Genomic DNA, 20,516 nt, shown 5'->3' on the forward strand with positions numbered 1-20,516 from the left:
AAATCCTATAAAACTGCCTCTGTAACAAATTTTTCTCTCTAATACTCGTACAAGATGCAACGTTTAGGAAGCGCTTTGCTATGAAGCGACATAATCTGTTTAAAAATTCTGCAATATTACATCATTGATTTACAATTTACGTTTTAACGATTGAAATATATGTTTCATATAGAAAAAATCTAGAGACTGAACTTTTCTATCAAGCTAATATCATTCCTCGAATAATACTCAAGAAAACACTTTCGCGTTTCATATAAAGGAATATCAGTAATTAATCGATCATAATTTCCTTCGTTATTTATTTTTCATATTCATTTCACGTTATAGTTTTCTCAGTTTCACACGGCGCGGACTTATCTCGTTGTCTTTCCTTTTTTAAATTTCCCTTTCTCTTTATTATATATAAGTATAGCGAAATCATCTTGCAATCGCTCTTTGAAAAAAATAATAGTCATAGCTAAGTTAAATTAGCAATTTTGTTATAAATTAGCAATGTTAATACTTTCATGCAGTAGGTAATAGGAAAATAGAATTTCATTCTTAAAATTTTGTTGTATGTATATATAAATACGTTTAATAGTATAACGCCACCATTTTGATCTTTGACATAACATTTTAATAGATCTCAAATATTAAACCATTTTTACTTCTACATTCTATTACAACTTCTAAGATTTTATGTCAATATATCAAGGAAAACATATCCTTTGGTATAGAATTCTTCGTAACATACCTATTTATTAAAAGCGAATTAGAGTTGAAATATGAGAGTATAAGAAATAATTGTTGAAACCACAAACGACCATGAAAAATATAAGTATTTACACTTGTAACGTCAAACCCGTTCAAATAATTGTTCGAATTTATTCTGTTTATAAACTTTATCTTTACTAGATTATTTTCGTAACATTTATAAAATAAATAAAAATCTATTTTCAATCATTTTTTATACCTTAAGATACCATAGTAAATAATACTTAACTTAGTGATAGGTAATTTTAATATGTATGCACCTATAATAAATCATAAAGAAAATGTATTTCGATATTCTTCCTTAACAAACTTGTTGTTTGTTCCCGTTGTTCCCCAAACAACAGATAACAGATAGTAATATTCTTACGATAGTAATGAAAGGAATTTGCAGTTATGTCCAGAAGATATTTAAAAAAAGGTTACATACAATATTTAAAATAAAAGATACCTATACTGACCTTTCTACAATTGTTAAAATGTTATCTAAAATCCTGAGAAATATAGCAAAGAAATGAAAAATATCATTTAGTAAATAAATAATTAATACAAATGTTCAAATCGTCTTTCAATATAAATTTATCGTTTGTTTCTTTTTGTTATTAATAAAATCTTCTATAATCAGAGACAGTTATATCTGGTAACTTTGATTCAAATTTTCCCTCCTTATTATTCATATTCTTCTATTTCTTGATACTAGCTCCTTAATTAATTATGACCTTGTTTCTGTGAGAGTACAAATTATTTCCCAAAATGTCTGGATCTTAAAAGATAGATGCATGATTTTTATATCTTCTAATTCATAAGAGATTAACAAATAAGTCAGGTTCTTGAATACCAATAGAAATTATAATCGACGTTGAATACTTGAGATCGTGTACTTTTCACTTACCAAATAACCTCTCCGAAATGATTAACGAACGAGAACGACGATGCTGTGGCTCGACAAGACACTGCTACAGTGACCACAAGCTTCTTCAGTCCACACGACTCCCACGACGAGAACCCGCCACAGGGTCAAAAGTACCTCGAAACTCGTATCCGTCAGACCCATTACCGCGTCACTAACCGTCCACGAAATATTTTTTTTTACTTTGCGTGGAAGATCTTCCAGACGAATTGCAACTTCAAACTAAATTCAATGATTACTTGTACTTCGAATACAGAAAAAGTTCGCGTTTGTCTTTTTTTCCACTTATTTTACTTTGCAAACGTAACAAAAGAAATCATCGAATCATGAAAATTTCTAATTATTGCCTTTTATGTACATGTTTTGTTTCAAATTGTAATTAAATAGTTTACAAAAATCACAGCAGCAAAAATGGGTGGTCGATCGCTTTGCTGGCTGTCTCCGGAAGCAATTACCCATTGGTCACGATGACAGACCATCAGAAAGTTATGGTATAAATTAGAAAAGAGAACCTTGTCGCAAAGGTTCGAAAGAATGAATGAGGAAATTTGCCGGCAGCAGGACGTATATACGCGCTGAGGTCACGTGACACTGCGTAGTCCAAACCAGACACGAACTTACGCCTGCGCATGCACGGAATTTCGCGGCATCCAAAAAGGCCTCACGCGTCGGTCCTTTGAATAAAAAATTGTAATTAAGAATTTTATTTTACATGCTTTGAAAATAACAATTTAATTTTGAAATAAATTTAATGCAGTCATGTATGCGTGTTACATGTAAACCGCGTATATATACCTAAGAAAATGTTATAACTTCCTAAATAAAAAATAATAAATATTTAACTGTTATATTTATCGAATTCATGTACAATATAGAAAATAAAAGACCTTCCTTCTTTTTATTCCTTATCCTAGAATGTTATTTTTGATTGCTTTAAAATTAACTTTAAAATCTAAATTGATTACTTTAAAACTATGTATGTGTATTTTGAATATACAAATTCATCGTATCTTAAATGTGCGCACCATGTACGATTCTACATATATAAATTTTTTTAGTAGATTAATAAATTTATACTGCACTATAGATGAAGATCACTACGTGATCGTAATTACAGAAATCAATATCACTCAGAAATAATAGAAAGTTAGTGTAATTATTTTTCTACATAAAGAATCAAAAATTAAAATATTAAATATATTTAAAATGTAAAATTTTTAGCAATAACAGAAATTATATACAGTTATTCATATTATTATTCGGACATTACTATCTCTGTATTTGTTGCTTTGTGTAGGAGGGTATGATTTAAATATCGATTTGCTTATTCCACGAGAACAATTTCTTTTTAACGATAATGTTTAATTATACATCTTATATAACACAACAAATATAAAGATAATGGTGTGTCCGAATAATAATATAAGTAAACTGTAATAACTTCTTACGTAAATACTAAATACATATTACTTTTTCCTTCGTCGCTGTTACATTACCAAGTGAACATGTAAAGAACAAGCTCGCCGCGACATCTTTTAGGGCAACTTTATAATACATATGTTGTCAAAAACTGGTTAAGAATAGGCTCTTATTTTCCAGTGATTGAACATTTGACAGAACGATTTCAGCTATAATTTAAATATATTTCTAATTTATATAATTTTCTAGACCGTGATTAAAATTATGTTAAGTGAATGTAAATTAATTTTATTTACAATAAAATCAACATATTTTACATATGTATTACTATATCGGTAATTCAACTGTTACTCTATAATTATAACAACATGTAATTACTTATCAAAAAATAAATTAAAACTGTATTGTACGTATTGAGTCGCCCAGTAAGTTCGTTCCGATTTTTAAGGAATTTGATCGACAAGAAAGATTATATTGAAAAGTTTTTCGCCAAAAAACCTGAGAGGTTCTGAAAGGGTGGAATATTTAAATTGCATGAAAGATGTAGAAAGGTTATGGAACAAAATAGCACCTATATAATTCAATAAATGTATATCGAATCGAAGTGTAAATCGGAACAAACTTTCTAAACGACCCAATATTTTATTTTTTCTAAAATACAATAACATTAAATGATTATTATCATATACTACATAGGTTGTATCATAGCTTGTATCATATACTACATAGGTATACAAGAGATATGATAGAATTTGGTCGAAAGTTTTTGTAAAACGGAAGTTAAATTTTGTTATCCATCAATGTCATATCGAAAATTACGCACTCTATATACATACATCATTTTTAATGTGTATCTATAGAGATAAAAAAAGAATCAAAATCCACACTAATAATATTAGCTCATCATCAAAATGTTTGTAAATTATTCTAGTATTTGATGTGTATCACGTATTACTACTTGCGCAAGTCATCAGTTTCGTCGCCATCATAGCGACGAGATCGGGATCGCTTTTGGCCGTTGAGCCAGAAATTGGGATCATCATCGTTTACGACGAAAAGCAAAGCAGAGCTTTTGCTCTGTTAACACCTGTGTTTTTGGTCACCCTAGTACCGTCACATCGGCCGTGAACTATCGGCATCTCAAGAAATTTTTCTTCACCTTTGACGATAACGAAACATGGCTTATTGAAGAAAATGAAGGGCCTGCAGAAATACATTGTTTCTCCATACGGAGGAAACCGTAGCCTCAACAAATCTGGAATTCAGCACGAACGCTTTCGTGCCAGAAATGGAAAAAAATACGAAATTTCCACAATCCTCCGCAAAGGGGGTTCCTGCTGATGCTAAAAAAAACCAAGGTGCGTTATCTGAATGTTGATTGCTTCGATAACGACGTCACCATTTCGCTGACGTCTTAGTTGCTTACTTTTTACAAAAAAGACATTTATTTCTGATGTCCTATGACTTCTTTTAGAAATACTGATCTCTACTACTCATTATATCTATTTGTAACAATCTATTTTGATAAAATATTTTAATTATCTGTATAATCCATTGAATTCTTCGAAAATTCATAGACTGATACGTATGAAACATTCTTGTAATATATATACAAATTTAAATACTAATTAATTCTGTACAAGGTGTCCCACGCAACTAGGACAAGCAATAGTTCTGAAACAATAGAAGATAAAAAGGAATTTCATTAAGCGAAATTAAAAGATTTTGAATGATGTATAATCTAGTATAGGTGTCTACTTCAAAAATAGTATATATATAATATTTAATTACTGTTGAGTAATTGAAGTTAAAATATCTCCTAAACTAATGTCCTTTTATAGGAAGAGATTTAATACCTCTTTATGTAGAATTATGACCTAGATCAACTAACCTGATCAAAAATATATTATTCCATCTAGAACAGCAAACTTGACCTTCATATGTCCTCTACGCATCCTCCTGTAGAAAAACTAATCACATAAAATTATATTTTCTTCAAAACATTCAATTTTTATCTGAAACATTTTTCATTATACATATATGTATATATATATTTATATATATACATAGTTTATAATATATCTTGAAATTATACCAGTGTTTTATTGAAGAAACTTAAAAAATTATAAATTATTATTTATGTAGATATTATAAACAAACTTTTTCCAAGGAGCTCGCGCAGACGTGAATCAGCAGGTACTAGCAATTTTTCAAAATCTGAACAATCAAGGAAGTGTAATGTACAAAAAACAAAAAATTTTGATAAGAGACCAAAACCTAAAGGACAATATCATGGCAGTTCAAAGGAGGATACCAAGGTTACTTCCCACATTCGTTTGTATTTGGCATATTTAATTTATATATAAAACTAGATTCAAATTATTTAAATTTTTAGGTAGTGCAAGCAGAATTAGCTGAGCCTGGCTCAGTAGTGGTCCAAGGAAGTAAAAAGCAGAACTTGAATCATCTGCTGAATTTTCATTATGAACCACGTGAAATGCAAGGTGGTTCGGGTACATGGAATCATGGAAAATCGATAAAAGGTTTGCCTCGGAACAGTAATAGATGCCTTCCACCAGTGCAACGCCATAAATACAACAAAGAACAGTTTTTGCAAGCTAGGTAACATATTTTATATTAATTTGACATAAGGTTGGTAGGATATAAGGTATGACAATGATATAAGGTTAACATACTAACATAAATTTTATTATTTTACTATTCTTTAGTTGCCAGTTTGTTGTAAATGCCAATGGGAATTATACGTTATATTTAAGTGATCCTGATGTACTAGTTGACTGGAAATTGATAGAACAAATTGTAAGTTATAAATATGTTGGTAAAAGATTTTTTAAATTCTGTTTATTTTAATAATAATCATGATAATCATGAAATTTTATTGTTTAGAAACTTCACAGTTCTGAAAACTTATCATGCCCAATATGTTTGTATCCACCAGTTGCTGGAAAAATAACACGTTGTGGTCACGTCTATTGTTGGCCATGTATCCTTCATTATTTATCACTTTCTGATAAACCCTCGCGTAAATGTCCTATTTGTGATGAATCTGTTCAAAAATCTGATTTAAAAAGGTAATTTATTTGAATGTATAAATAATAATACACTTTTTAATTAAATTTTTGTGAAGGAATTAAAATTCTCTTTTTCTTTTCTATTTCAGTGTTAACGAAGTCACTCAAAGTACGTTAAATTTAGGAGATACTATCACTTTACGTTTGATGCGCCGTGAGAAAGGGTCACTGCTTGCAGTACCTGTTGGATCTGTAATTCACAATCCAACAAACTTTTTCCCACTATCAGAGACTATTAGCAATCAAGTGTATTCAAAACTCCTTATTGCAAGTACAGAAGATGTAAGTTCCTGAGTCTTCCAAAAATCAAAGTGTAAAAATTTAAAACTGTCAATGCTAATTATGATTCGTATCATGAATTATAATTCAGGTGATGAATATCATTGAATGTGAACGTACACAGTTGAAATTTGAACTATCAGATAATCCTGATTCTCCGGAAAATTGTTATATTGAACAGGCGCTTGATGAACTTTCGAAAAGAGAAGGGGAATTATTACAAAGGGTAAAATTAATTGAAATAGACTTTTTTACTTCCTAACTTAAAGCATTATAAGTAAAAGTTTTTGCGAATAGCAAAATTCTTTACAGGTAAAATCAGAAATTCCTCTAAATGAAACTTCAACATTGGCCTACAAATTACAAATAGAAAAAGCCGATATTGAGAAACATTTATCTCAATCAAGATCTCAAGACTATGAAGAAACAAATACTTCAACAAAAAGGAATAAAAAGGACGTGGATGAAGAAATATTAAAATCTGCGGAAAATTCGTCTAACGGCGTTCAATTAACCTCAGACATACCAAAATTCTTTTATTTTTACCAAGGTTCTTAATACTTTTTATTATTTTTATTTCTGTTTATAATTTTTAATTTATTTATGAAAAATTATATTTAATATACGTGTATGATTTTCAGCGGAAGATGGGCAGCATCTGTATCTTCATGCAATGAATGTAAAAATGTTAGAAATGCAATATGGCAGTCTTGAAAATTCCCCTCGTGTGATAATGGGAAAACTTCTCGAAAAAGAGGGAGGAAGTCTTACAGAAGATCTAAGACGTAGACTAAGATACTTATGTCACTTGCCATTAACTTGCCAATTCGAGGTAGCTGAAATTGAATTAAAGCCACCAATTGTGTCAGAGGAGGTTTTATCTTCATTTCAAGGTAATTTTTTCGTTGTATTTGCAATTCTTAATTTCTATTGATATCTCAATCTATGTTATGATTTGTTATAGATCAGTTGACACTGAGGCACAGACACAGGCAACAACGAGAACGTGACGAAAGAAAAAGAGAAAAACAAATTACCGAGGAAGAAAATAAGCGAATGGGAAGATATCCAACTCCTGCTGTACACATTGATTCACGGCGACATTTTCCTCGATGGCAGCCAGAATTGTTTTCTGAGTATATATACTTACATAATACACTATCGTATGCCATGATACATTCAATATGTTTGCAGGGAAAGTGTTCTGTCACCATTAGAATCTACGGCGGCTTCAAGCGTAGCTAGTAGTCCATCTTCCAACACATTTGATGAAATGGTTGCATCTAGACAAACTGATAATGTTGCTCACGAACAGGGACCATCATTTGCAGAAATGTTGCGAAATACTGGCACGCGTTTGAAATCGCAAACACTATGGCCATCGATTAACTCCACACATAAGAAACAGTATTCTAGTCTGACTGTTCAGACACCCTCGAGAAACACCGAAGAAGAAGATTATATCTCAGTACCATCATACAGTCAGAATTTTGGTGATGCTTTAGCAGTCGCTTTACAACAAACTAAGTTAGGTAAGCCCTATATTGTAACTATAATTATATATATTATTTTATCATTTTATTTGAGATGTGAATCATCTAATTGTATCTTTTATTTATAAATAATTAATAAGCACAATTAAAATTTGATATTTATTTATTTTTTAGAAACAGAGAAAAATGGAGGTGAAAAGAAAAAGAAGAAAAAGAAGAAAGGGAAATCAACCGTATTGTTTGCAACTACTGTGGCACATGAATCTTAACTTTTTTCATGATAATGCTTGCACTTTACGTTATTTTCGAATTTCGCGTTTCCATTATGTATTTTATTACCGCGTGTTATATTTCAGATTATTTCGGGTATATGTTAGGAAATTTATCAAGTTCTAGTATAAATCGTAACATATAATTATATATCATCCTCCATTTGTGAAACTTTCATCATTATATTATCGATTATTGAACAATTGTTTCCTGTAGCATTCGGGTCTGTTGTGCTTGCAAATAAAATTTAGTTTCATGGAAAGTATTCTGAGTCTTTTATTACAATGACTGTTACAATTCAAATTGATAAAAAGGTAAACAAGAAACTCTTCCTATTTCTTATTCTATAAAGAACATGATGGTTGAATCATTTATTTGGCTGTATAGTTAATGTGTATGCTATGTACATATACATATAGAACAAATTTAAGTTTCAAAAAAACTTTCCACGACCTCTTTAAAATTTTTGAATAGAAGTGAACTTATTTGCTCAATAACTGCAGCTAAATAATTTTTACCTTTTTGAACTCATTTACATTTTAATTTTTCATGCTTCTCTGTATTCTCCTTCTTTATATTTTACTATACAATTTGTCTCCTTTTTTTTTGTACAAAAGACTAAAGAATTACGAAAAACTTCATAAAATTTAATTGTTACTACCGGTTTTATTCTTCTCACCAACTTTAGATGTACGAAATGTTGAGTTTTTAAATTACTTAAAATAAAATATCGTTTTTGGGATGGACTATAAAATTGTTTGCTACTACAAAATATATTTAATATTGAGGTAGGACGACAGCCATATTTCAATGTATTTAAAATATCATGACTCAAGTTCGTTTTAATACTTAGCCAACCGCGCGCGCCACAACGAGCTATACGTTTCTCACCGCAATGGACAAGCCAACCTATACGCTGTCTACCGCGCAATTTTCCAAGCAATGCGGATTAATATTTACTATTTCAAAAACACAGAAGTCTAAAAATTACTTAAGTGGTCAATTATATTTTGCGGTAATGATTTTAACGATTTCATATATTGTTTATACAAAACATCAAATTAAAAGTATATAACAATTATCTTTTGTAGTTTATGCAAAAAATATAGGTAAAATTAAAAATTCATAATTCATTTTAATATTTTTTTACAGTATGGGGTATCGTTTGATTATAACTTTATTTAATCATAACTGATAGTGTAACTTTTTAATTTATTTTAACACCACTAAATTGGTGTATTTTATTATATACCGTACTTTATAAAAGCAGCAAAAGTGGCGCAATTAATTGGGAACAATTCCAGGTAAACAATAATTGATAATAAAAAAAAGGTAATAAATTATAAACAATTATGTAAGTTTCAGGGATTGTTTTATATTTTCATGGTTTTTTTGAACATAGAAAATCATCACAACTGATCTGCTATCGACATTATCGGATTACAAGTACAATAAAGTTATTTTTTACGCATTGTAATCTATTGAAAATTATTTGGCTAGTTTACAAAAACAGAATAAATAAATCTAAAATAATTTTTACGACGTAGTAGAAGAGAAAACTGAAACCTAGATAAATTAATACTCGGGAACGAAAGACCGCAGCTGTGAAATTCTATGTTCTTCGAATTGATGTTATCCTCTGCATAGGAATAAATCATGGAGAAGGCAGTGGCAAGTGAGTAACAATTTAGTCGACTTCTTCGATAGTAGGACCAGATGCACCACCACCAGGAGCACCACCTCCTGCTCCTGGGAAACCTCCAGGCATTCCACCAGGCATTCCTCCAGTACCCTGATACAACTTTGTAACAATAGGATTACATATAGCCTCTAATTCTTTCTGTTTATGTTCATATTCTTCTTTATCAGCCAATTGATTGGCATCGAGCCACTTAATGATATCGTTGCATTTATCCAATACAACTTGCTTGTCACTGGCGCTGATTTTATCCTTGAGTTTCTCATCTTCCACTGTGCTCTTCATGTTAAAGCAGTAAGACTCAAGACCATTCTTAGCAGCGATAGTTTCTTTCTGTTTCTCATCTTCGCTACGATATTTTTCAGCTTCGTTGACCATTCTTTCAATGTCTTCTTTGCTAAGACGACCTTTGTCGTTGGTAATGGTAATTTTGTTCTCTTTCCCAGTAGATTTATCCACTGCAGAGACATTCAGAATACCATTGGCATCAATGTCAAATGTGACTTCAATCTGAGGAACTCCTCGAGGGGCTGGTGGAATACCACTGAGCTCAAATTTACCTAATAAGTTGTTATCCTTCGTCATAGCACGTTCACCTTCATAAACTTGAATCAATACTCCTGGTTGATTATCAGCATATGTAGTGAAGGTTTGAGTCTGTTTTGTTGGAATAGTAGTATTTCTCTTGATAAGGGCAGTCATAACACCACCAGCAGTTTCGATACCAAGAGATAGAGGTGTTACATCAAGAAGCAGTAGATCTTGTACTTCTTCAGACTTGTCACCATGTAGAATAGCAGCTTGTACAGCAGCTCCATAAGCTACAGCTTCGTCAGGGTTGATAGACTTGTTCAATTCTTTCCCATTGAAGAAGTCCTGCAGTAACTTTTGGATCTTAGGAATACGCGTGGATCCACCAACCAAAACGATATCGTGAATCTGAGCTTTATCCATTTTGGCATCGCGTAATGACTTTTCCACTGGCTCGAGTGTTCCTCTGAAGAGATCAGCACAAAGCTCTTCAAATCGAGCTCTGGTGATTGAGGTATAAAAGTCAATTCCCTCATAGAGCGAATCAATTTCGATACTAGCTTGAGTAGACGAAGACAAAGTGCGTTTCGCACGTTCGCAAGCTGTCCTCAAACGACGAAGAGCACGTTTATTTGCAGTCAGATCTTTCTTGTATTTGCGTTTGAATTCTTGGACAAAGTGATTGACCATACGATTGTCGAAATCTTCGCCGCCAAGATGAGTGTCTCCTGCTGTTGACTTGACCTCAAAAATGCCATCTTCGATGGTCAAAATTGAGACATCAAAGGTGCCACCACCAAGGTCAAAGATTAGGACGTTGCGCTCGGTGGTAGTTTTTTTATCCAAGCCGTAAGCAATGGCGGCAGCGGTGGGTTCGTTGATGATACGTAAAACATTCAAACCCGAGATGGTGCCAGCGTCCTTGGTTGCCTGACGCTGCGAGTCGTTGAAGTAAGCAGGTACAGTGATCACGGCATTGCTGACACTCTTGCCAAGGTATGCCTCAGCAGTTTCCTTCATCTTTACCAGGACCATTGAACTCACTTCTTCAGGGAAGAAAGTCTTCGTCTCTCCTTTGTAATATACTTGAATTTTGGGTTTGCCACCATCGTTTACAACAGTGAAGGGCCAATGTTTCATATCAGCCTGAACAGTGGGATCCTCGAAACGGCGGCCTATGAGACGCTTGGCATCTGAAAATAAGTAGAAAATTAAATACTTCTTTGTCCTTTGTATTCTCAATTTAAAATTTAAGTTTTGAATATAAAATTTGACTAGAATTTCAATGTCGTTTAACAACATTTTTAACGTAGTATGCGTTTGTGCTATTTTTTATTATATTAACAATGTGAGGACTGAAGACGCAAATTCGCTTCTTTCATTTTCCAACGGTTGGGGACCAGAGACGCGAATTCATGTTTTACATATTTCATGCGGTATCTTATAAAAATACTAACTACTGTTAAATGGAACAGTAAAAAAGGCAATGGATGCTATAAACAAATTATGAATGTGTTTTTACAATACATGCTTGAATAATACGAAAACGTTACCAATATATTAGATATAATATTAGTCGGTTTAAATCTTTTCAATCGATCCAAAAACACGCGGAAATTCGTATTATATATGCTCGTCTATATATAGGCTATATGCTTGTCAGAGCAGCCGGTCCCCAACGTTATTTTTAAGACTTCTATAAAATAAAAAATCACCTTTTATGTGAAAAATTTTTATTGAAATAATTTATCACGTTAATAAAATAAATAGAAAGATCTTGTAACATTTCGAATTTCTAATTCAATAAAAGTATCATATTTATTAAACAATAATCCGAAACAAAGATAACATAATGGCGACCAGTAACCGTTATGCCCGTACATCTTTGCACCTGCGCGTGCGTACATAACGCATATCCATTACATATTATAGATCGAGCTTCTTATCGTCTACCATATTAAAAATTCTCCACGCAAATTTATAAAATTTCAAAGTAGTGCTATTTTATCATTAATTAAAACGAACAATCCATTGTCATTTTACAACCATTCCCATTAAGTTACTACAATAATAATTCAAATACTCAGAAAAATGTTGGAAGTCAATTCATAAAAATTAAAATATTAATTAATACCGTTAAAAACTAGCTTAAAATTAATTCAGAAACTGTAGTAAAAAAAATACATCTTGAATAATGTTAAAAAAGAATCTTATCCACATAATATGGAAATTTTCATTAGTATTAATTTTATAAAATTTTCATTCGAAAAAATCTCTAAATGTTTCATAACACTTAATTACAAGATCCATAAATTAGTTTTTGTATTTTTACACACGTACTAATAAATCTATTTCAATTCCAATGGATATAAATAATTTGAAGAAAATGTTTACCAGATAATGGAATTTTACAAAAATGCATTCAAGATTTCAAAAAATGATTTGTATTTCATCAACAAAAAATACAAAAACATATGCGGAATAAATTTTTCACAGTAAAAGGAAAGATTTATGACTATCCATGAGATGTAATATGAAAAATATTTGATAAAATAGACTTACCGAAGATGGTGTTGTTAGGGTTCATGGCTACTTGGTTTTTGGCAGCATCACCAATTAACCGTTCAGTTTCGGTGAATGCAACATAGCTAGGTGTTGTACGATTTCCTTGATCATTGGCAATGATTTCCACCTTCCCGTGCTGGAATACACCAACGCAGGAGTAAGTGGTGCCGAGATCAATACCAACTGCAGGTGCTTTGGCCATCTTTGCTTTTTCTGTACAAGATATAAATGGAAATTAAATTTATGAACAAAACGTTGAAATGATTTTCCAATTAGATTAATGTCAAATATTGTAGAAGCAAATATGGATACAGTGGGTACACACACCTTTCTTAGTTACTCGCTTGTAAAAGTTCGCTTCGTAGGACAGTGAAGAGATTCTCCGTTTGACGATTCGCAACGTGAGTGAAGAATCCGTATCCGCATTTCGGTATATATTACTTTCCCAGAGGACGCTTCTGGAATGTTCTTCCTATTCAAGCACCTTCTATCAACCAATCAGAAATCAGATTCTGTTAGACTTGCGTCATTACTGGATACGCGCCACGAACTACGTATATCAATGGTAGAATTTTATGTGGTTATTGATTGATTCGAAAGAAGTTTACAAAACACAAAAATTATTTTAATTTCTTGTAACTATTTTTTAAACGATCAAAGTATAAATGAAATAATTTTTTAAACAATCTCCAGCTGGAACAACAGATAATACGGAAGTAGAGTACAAGGAAGTTGGAAAAAATTTAGTAACTAGTTCTAGAAAGTGTGTAGTTACACACACAAGTATATGTGAAGTTTATATCCATGCATGGTTGTGGTTTGCTTTGTTTTAAGATTCCTTAATTTCTGTGACAATTGTGTAACCTTTATAGATTATGTGTTCACTTCATGACCGTGTCACTTTTGACATATGTATGAAAATTAAGCTGATATTACAGACAATGAACATTATATTACATTATATTACATACAATTTAAATACAATGCGTATTCACTTTGTACAGTAACATATCTCTAATAACAATTATTTATAGAATATATATGTATGTATGTACATACATATTGTACATATGTCAACGTTAAAAGACGTCAATTCCAATGAATAATAATGCTGCATCATCACAATGACATAATAACAATGAATTTGATAAAAAATCGTAAGAAATATACATATATTCTATCACATATTCGTTCTTAAATTAAAATAAAATTATGCTACATTATAAATTTAATTCATTGTCAAATTAATAATAGCCATTAATCAATGATTAATGTAGCATAAAATCGGACAAATAGACTATTCTAGAATTTTATATCTATTGTATTATTATATTTCTTTGCTGTCACATCGATATATTGATTCAATATAACAAACATTTCTCGATTTCCATTTATGTATATACTTGAAAATCTGTATTACATGTATAATGAACATGTAACACATACATATTCTTATACCAATTGTGACGCATGAACAATGTATCTGCTTATGAGTTTGTATATATACATATATATGTATACATATATATGTATACATATAAACATCATAAGCTTTAAATAACCATGAAAATATCACAAGGTTACATTAAAAAGAAAGTCATTTATATTTCACAACTTATTTTTATTTATTTGAAAATTATTCATATTTTGACTAAATAATCAATTTTTTAAACAAATTGACATATTAAATTTATTATATTTCATGGTAATAAAAGCAGTAAATTATGTATTCATAACGTATAATTTTTTACAGCTAACATTTGGCTTCTAAGAATACACGTAAATGATAATAATAAAGATAATAAAAAAGAATATGGAATATTTTACGATACTTTATAAGCTTTTAGATTTCCTGTACTAAGTATCATTTTATTTAAGAGAGATATGTGTATATCATAAACCATATATAAACGTATGAAAAGATCATAGAATGTTAAAAACTTGTTCATCGATATCAATAAAGCTGAACATATTTATTCTTTTAATCATAGTAATTATTAGATAAAAGCGATATTCTCATTTTATTCTTATTTTCTGAGGTATCGTTTGAATTATATAATTTGTAGAATTTTCTTGAAACTTTTCTTGGAAATGAACGCAGCCCATGTGACAAAGCACAGTGCATGCAATCAATGACGGTAAGCATTGCGGTAGAGTTCGCGAATTATAGAATCTTCCAGTACGTTCCCGTGTAGTCATGCTATATATACTCGTCCAATACGCTGTATAGTTGCTACTGTACGTTAATATATGTGTGTTATTTGATCGAGACATTTTCAAATGTACTCTTTATTGCTTATTAAAGCTATTTTTACGAAAGTATACTTTTTGATATGTTTTATATCGAAGATGTATACATCCCGCTAAATATATTTATGCATGCGATCAATGTGAATCATACTTAAAGTAATCTTGTATCTGTATTTAATCGATCAAAACCTCGCCTTTTTAGTTATAGAATATTCTAGCTAACTTTTACAAGAACCGGAAAAAGGTTAATTTATACGATATTAATTTATATTATGAATGAATTTATATATATATTATGGATGAATTCAATAGAAAGATTAATAACAATAAGAATTGTTACATTATAGTAAATAACATTGGTTTCGATATATTAATAGAATTAATGAAATCTCACTAATCTTATTTAATCCATTTTAATTTATTGCATAAGAAAAAGGATAGTAAAAATTTACAAAAAGGAGAATATTGAAATATTTATCTAGTTCATTCAACATACTTACATATGTAAATATGTACATACATATACGTATGTATGTATTTTCTTTTCATGAACGATAATCATCGCACTACGTCATCAAACTGTAACGGCAAACTGCGTTATTAATCTATGATATAATTTGCGTCTTTTTTTTCCCTTTAGTAAAATTAATTATAAAAGTATTTAAAATTTTTAAGATTTTCTTTAGTAATTCATAAAATTAATTTATATTTCGAAAAATATTTTTTCAAATTCATAATGAAATTTATTTTATCAAATAACATATATTATGTATTTTGTTATAGACTACTATAGATTATTAGAGAAACTAGAAATGAGGTTGGATCTTGATTGTTCATTACCATACATTGATATAACATGAATCCTTTCATAACTTAATACGTTGTAGCGTTTATAATCGTAAAATCTCGTTATCAACAAATGTCGTCATATTAGAAGATTATCGTTTATGGTATAGCCGTAGTAAAGCTTTCAAAAGTTTAACAAAGGAAAGAAGAGGCGACAGACGACACTGATAGGCACGGTTGTATATACAGATATAGAAACTCTCATAACGGGAGTAAGGCTCGTGATATTATGAGGTGTTTTAAAAATCGACCAATAGCCATAACACTGCAATCGATTTATTAAACTTTTACAGCTTTTGCATATAAGGCCATCTTTCGGTAAAAACAATAACTATATACACTGAAGATAAAAAATATGAACTAATTTACTTTTCATAATGTTTCACAATTTATTTAAACTAAATACATATTATATTAAACTATATATATAGTATTTTATGTGATACTGTTTTTTGTGATTATGTGAATAAATGTAACATGCAATACTTTTTCATATCCTACCACCATTATTTTATTAAGATTTATCAATGATGGCACCATCATCTGTATCCACATTACTTATTATTCTATCATATTGTACATATTTCAATTATTCTAATTTGTTATCAACGTAATTCTTTTTATAAATAATCAGTTAGAGACAAGAGTTCGAAGAATTCAGGCCTGCTGTGCAGATTGGGAAATTTTATCTAAGTTTATTACAAAATTTGGATTTCGTGTTAAAATATTTAATTAAATAAGTCAAGTTTCTTTAATGTAAAAATATTTATTTTATTGAATTGAACATGTTTTTTAGTTATTTGAAATAAGCTGCAAGATCCCCACGACCAACGACCGATTTGCAAAGCACACCTCTCCATATTAAGAGTCTTGTCCCCACTATGGGAGTTTCCAGACTTATATATATACAATGAGAGAGGAAATTTTCTCTTTGGTACAATGTATGCGATATATGACCGTGGTGTATACTGTATACGATTGTTTAATTAGTGTAATTGACAGACTGTCAAATATAATCTCGTCTTTAAGGAAATATTAATGAAGTAATCTGTAAATCAATTAATTGTACTAGTGACAGTTAAATATTTGATTATTTTGTATATGATATACAAACGATCATGTCTAATGCATCACAAATGTCTAACGAACCTTATCGTGAATTAGGAGAATTACGCGGTTCGGAATTGAATGTTAATTCAGGAAATGTGTCAAGATGTAGTAGAAATTTTGGAAATTGTATTGAACGCTCCTTGGAACTTTCTTCTGTTGTAGTTATTCCAGATGGTAAAGTATTTTTTTAAGAATATCTATATCGTAACATGTGTAAATTATTATAATGTATCTTTACAATATTACTGACAATTTTTATGTACAGGATAATCTGCTTAAACTTATCTATAAAGGAGCGGGTGACTGTAAGTTATGTAAATATCTTATTATGCATGGAAAATATAACATCAGATTTTTTAAAATGGGATTGCTTTCCTTTGCATGGGTCTTGAGATGATTCAGTTTCTTCTTGGGTATGAATAAAATGTTACTAACAATTTATTTTATTAAAGTATGTGATACATACTCTTTTATAACATAACTCTAATTAACAAGTTGATTTTTTAAATCTCCTACATGTATTAAGCCTATATATGTTATAATATGAAATATTTTATACATATATATATTATATGTAAATATTATATGTAGTATTTTTTTTTAATTTGAATAAGTAAATAATTAAACATGTAATACATGTATTACATACAAGTATTATATACAATAACTACTGACAATTTAGTTCTAAAGCGATTTGTTTTATTGAAATTTAATATTTCTCTTAATATTGTGATAATTTCATTGGCAGATACATTTACTGTTGTTCAAGCTATCAATGCATTAGGATTTGGAAAATTTCAAGTTAAGTTATCTTTATTTACCGGTCTCTGTTGGATGGTAGATAGTATGGAAATAACAATATTAAGCATTTTAAGTCCATCCTTACATTGTGATTGGGGTATAACTAGATATCAACAAGCTTTAACAACCACGGTATAATAGAACCATTGTTCAATAATATAGTCATATGTAATAAAATTTTTCCAATGATTTTTATCTAATACATTATTGCATTTATTTCAGGTTGTTTTCCTTGGTATGATGCTAAGTTCTACGTTTTGGAGTAATTTAAGTGATAGATATGGTAGTAAACAATCTTTAACTTTATGTGCAATATTGCTACTTTATTATGCTCTTTTAAGTGCTTTTGCACCAAATTTTCTGTGGATTTTATTACTTAGGGGATTAGTTGGTTTTGCTATTGGTTGTGTACCACAATCGTAAGTATTTGGTAAGTCCTATAAATAAAAGTATTAATGTTCTTAGGGCAGATATGAATAACATCAGTTATTATTTCAGAGTAACATTGTATGCAGAATTTCTTCCTGCAAAACAAAGAGCAAAATGTGTCATTTTGTTAGATGTAAGTTCTACTCACTCAGTCATACTCACTCATAAATAAATTTCATGTAAACATTTACATTGCTCATATGAAGTAATTATTTTTTATAGTGTTTTTGGGCACTTGGAGCCTGTTTTGAAGTGGCAATAGCATTGGTAATAATGCCAACCTTTGGTTGGAGATGGCTTCTCATTTTATCAACAATACCACTTCTTGTATTTGCTATTATTACTCCAGTAAATATTAAAAATCAAGCATTTATAACAAGTATTAAATGACATTTTTTACCTGATACTTTTTGTTAGTGGTTACCAGAGTCTACAGTATTTGATATAACGAGTGGAAGAATGGATAAAGCTGTTTCAACTTTAGAACGAGTAGCAAGAGAAAATAAAAAACCTTTACCTCCAGGAAGATTAGTTATGGATCGCTTTTATCAAATTAATCATGGCAAATTGAAAGATGTATTAAGCAAGGAAATGTGTAGGACATCTACCTTGCTTTGGCTTGTATGGTAAATACTACATGTGGTAAATATTATATCTTGATATATTATATAAATAATGGTAATGGCGTTATTTTAGGATGAGTACAGCATTTTGTTATTATGGTGTTGTATTAATGACTACAGAATTATTCCATACATCATCTGAACAATGTAGTTTGTGGGAAAACAAAAAGGAAGATACTTGTCAATTAGATTGTCGTTTAGAAAGGAGTGATTACATCGATCTTCTTTGGACAACGTTAGCTGAATTTCCAGGAATTTTTTCCACTATTTTTGCGATTGAAAAAATTGGTAGAAGAAAGACAATGGCGTTTCAATTAATAATGTTTGCTATGTTAATCTGTTTCTTAGGTAGAGCTTGTCTATTAAACAGAGCAGCATTAACACTAGCAATTTTTCTAGCTAGAGGTTTAATTGCCGGCGTGTTTCAAGCTGCATATGTGTACACTCCAGAAGTGTATCCGACTCATTTACGTAGTATCGGTGTTAGTACTTGTAGTGCAATGGCTAGAATTGGTGCAATGGTTACACCATACATAGCACAAGTATTTCTTCAATGGTCTATTACTGGAGCAATGGCAATTTATGCTGCAACAGCATTATGTGCTGCAATAGCTACTCTTGCTTTACCTGTTGAAACGAAAAATCATACATCTAATGACACAACTCAAGAGACGCGATAAAGTTTCAACCTTTTTTCATTTTTCTTCTTTTTACTACTGAAATATTTTAAGATGGAAGATTTCATCAACATTATAACATTTTGCAATAGTCGTTAAACTAACAGTTTTCCGGTGATGAAAAACAAATTCGTTTCTATTTATTGGATATTCGTTTATTTTGTTTTTACAATGTTATAATTACATATATGCATAACTAGTATTACTTTTTGTTCCTGACTAATTTTGTTTTATAAATTACTTGAATGAATGGGATACACTATACATCATAAGTTATTTAACATATGTGTATTTACTTTTCTGTAACACTTTAGACAGTGATAGTAAGTTTTAAACTTATAAGAAATATACAAAGACTGATATATAAAATATTAAATATTAATATATAACAGAAGTGCCAAAATGCACAAACGTGCAGGATTAATGTACACATGCTAAACCATAACTTTTGTTATCTATTTTAGTATTACAACAATAACATAATTTATTTTCATAAATAACAAAGCATGTAAAGCTACAATATATATATATATATATCTAAAAAAAAGCACATTATTTCTATGATCTAAAATTGAAAATACAAAATTGTACCAAATTAATAAATTTATCACAATTTTACTACGTACGAAATTTCTTTATAGTGTACCCAAATAAAATATAATATATTTACAAATGCTGGAAGAATCCTAATAAATTGTAGAATCTTGTACTTTTTTTATGCAATCAATTCTTAATATACAGATCTCCATATAATGTAGTAAACAAATTTCGA

At 30.1% G+C, this 20,516-nt stretch overlaps 3 protein-coding genes and 1 long non-coding RNA gene across 8 annotated transcripts; 3 read left to right on the forward strand and 1 right to left on the reverse strand.

Moving 5' to 3' along the window:
- The first annotated feature begins 4,035 nt into the window (after positions 1-4,035).
- On the forward strand, positions 4,036-8,478 carry LOC117160053 (E3 ubiquitin-protein ligase RNF10). Of its 2 annotated transcripts, none has more exons than XM_033340456.2 (12): positions 4,036-4,437; positions 5,225-5,397; positions 5,475-5,701; positions 5,809-5,899; positions 5,987-6,171; positions 6,261-6,453; positions 6,542-6,676; positions 6,748-7,000; positions 7,092-7,343; positions 7,415-7,586; positions 7,645-7,982; positions 8,118-8,478. In XM_033340456.2, the coding sequence occupies exons 1-12, from the start codon at positions 4,368-4,370 to the stop codon at positions 8,210-8,212; spliced, it is 2,184 nt and encodes a 727-aa protein (XP_033196347.1). In that variant the 5' UTR covers positions 4,036-4,367; the 3' UTR covers positions 8,213-8,478. The 2 variants fall into 2 exon arrangements, with proteins under 2 accessions (XP_033196347.1, XP_033196349.1); XM_033340458.2 differs by having other exon boundaries at positions 6,763-7,000.
- Positions 8,479-8,959: 481 nt separating this feature from the next.
- Positions 8,960-9,834, forward strand: LOC143303142 (uncharacterized). Its single transcript, XR_013059158.1, has 2 exons — positions 8,960-9,280; positions 9,366-9,834. It is a non-coding gene; the product is annotated as an uncharacterized LOC143303142 (long non-coding RNA).
- Hsc70-4 (heat shock protein cognate 4) lies at positions 9,564-13,493 on the reverse strand. Its single transcript, XM_033340461.2, has 3 exons — positions 13,336-13,493; positions 13,006-13,221; positions 9,564-11,636 (listed from the first exon to the last, which is right to left on the reverse strand). The coding sequence occupies exons 2-3, from the start codon at positions 13,208-13,210 to the stop codon at positions 9,901-9,903; spliced, it is 1,941 nt and encodes a 646-aa protein (XP_033196352.1). The 5' UTR covers positions 13,211-13,221; positions 13,336-13,493; the 3' UTR covers positions 9,564-9,900.
- A 290-nt stretch (positions 13,494-13,783) lies between these two features.
- LOC117160060 (synaptic vesicle 2-related protein) lies at positions 13,784-20,374 on the forward strand. 4 transcript variants are annotated; one of them, XM_076621346.1, is made up of 10 exons: positions 13,784-14,165; positions 14,762-15,146; positions 17,269-17,388; positions 17,480-17,519; positions 17,963-18,147; positions 18,238-18,434; positions 18,514-18,577; positions 18,667-18,792; positions 18,862-19,070; positions 19,141-20,374. In XM_076621346.1, the coding sequence occupies exons 3-10, from the start codon at positions 17,386-17,388 to the stop codon at positions 19,745-19,747; spliced, it is 1,431 nt and encodes a 476-aa protein (XP_076477461.1). In that variant the 5' UTR covers positions 13,784-14,165; positions 14,762-15,146; positions 17,269-17,385; the 3' UTR covers positions 19,748-20,374. The 4 variants fall into 4 exon arrangements, with proteins under 4 accessions (XP_076477461.1, XP_033196365.1, XP_033196363.1 ...); XM_033340474.2 differs by having other exon boundaries at positions 13,785-14,165; positions 17,480-17,627; XM_033340473.2 differs by lacking the exons at positions 13,784-14,165; positions 14,762-15,146 and having other exon boundaries at positions 17,249-17,388.
- The last annotated feature ends 142 nt before the right edge of the window (positions 20,375-20,516 follow it).

The sequence above is a fragment of the Bombus vancouverensis genome, chromosome 9 (genome assembly GCF_051014615.1).
Source record: "Bombus vancouverensis nearcticus chromosome 9, iyBomVanc1_principal, whole genome shotgun sequence".
In the NCBI taxonomy this organism is placed as follows: Eukaryota; Metazoa; Arthropoda; class Insecta; order Hymenoptera; family Apidae; genus Bombus; species Bombus vancouverensis.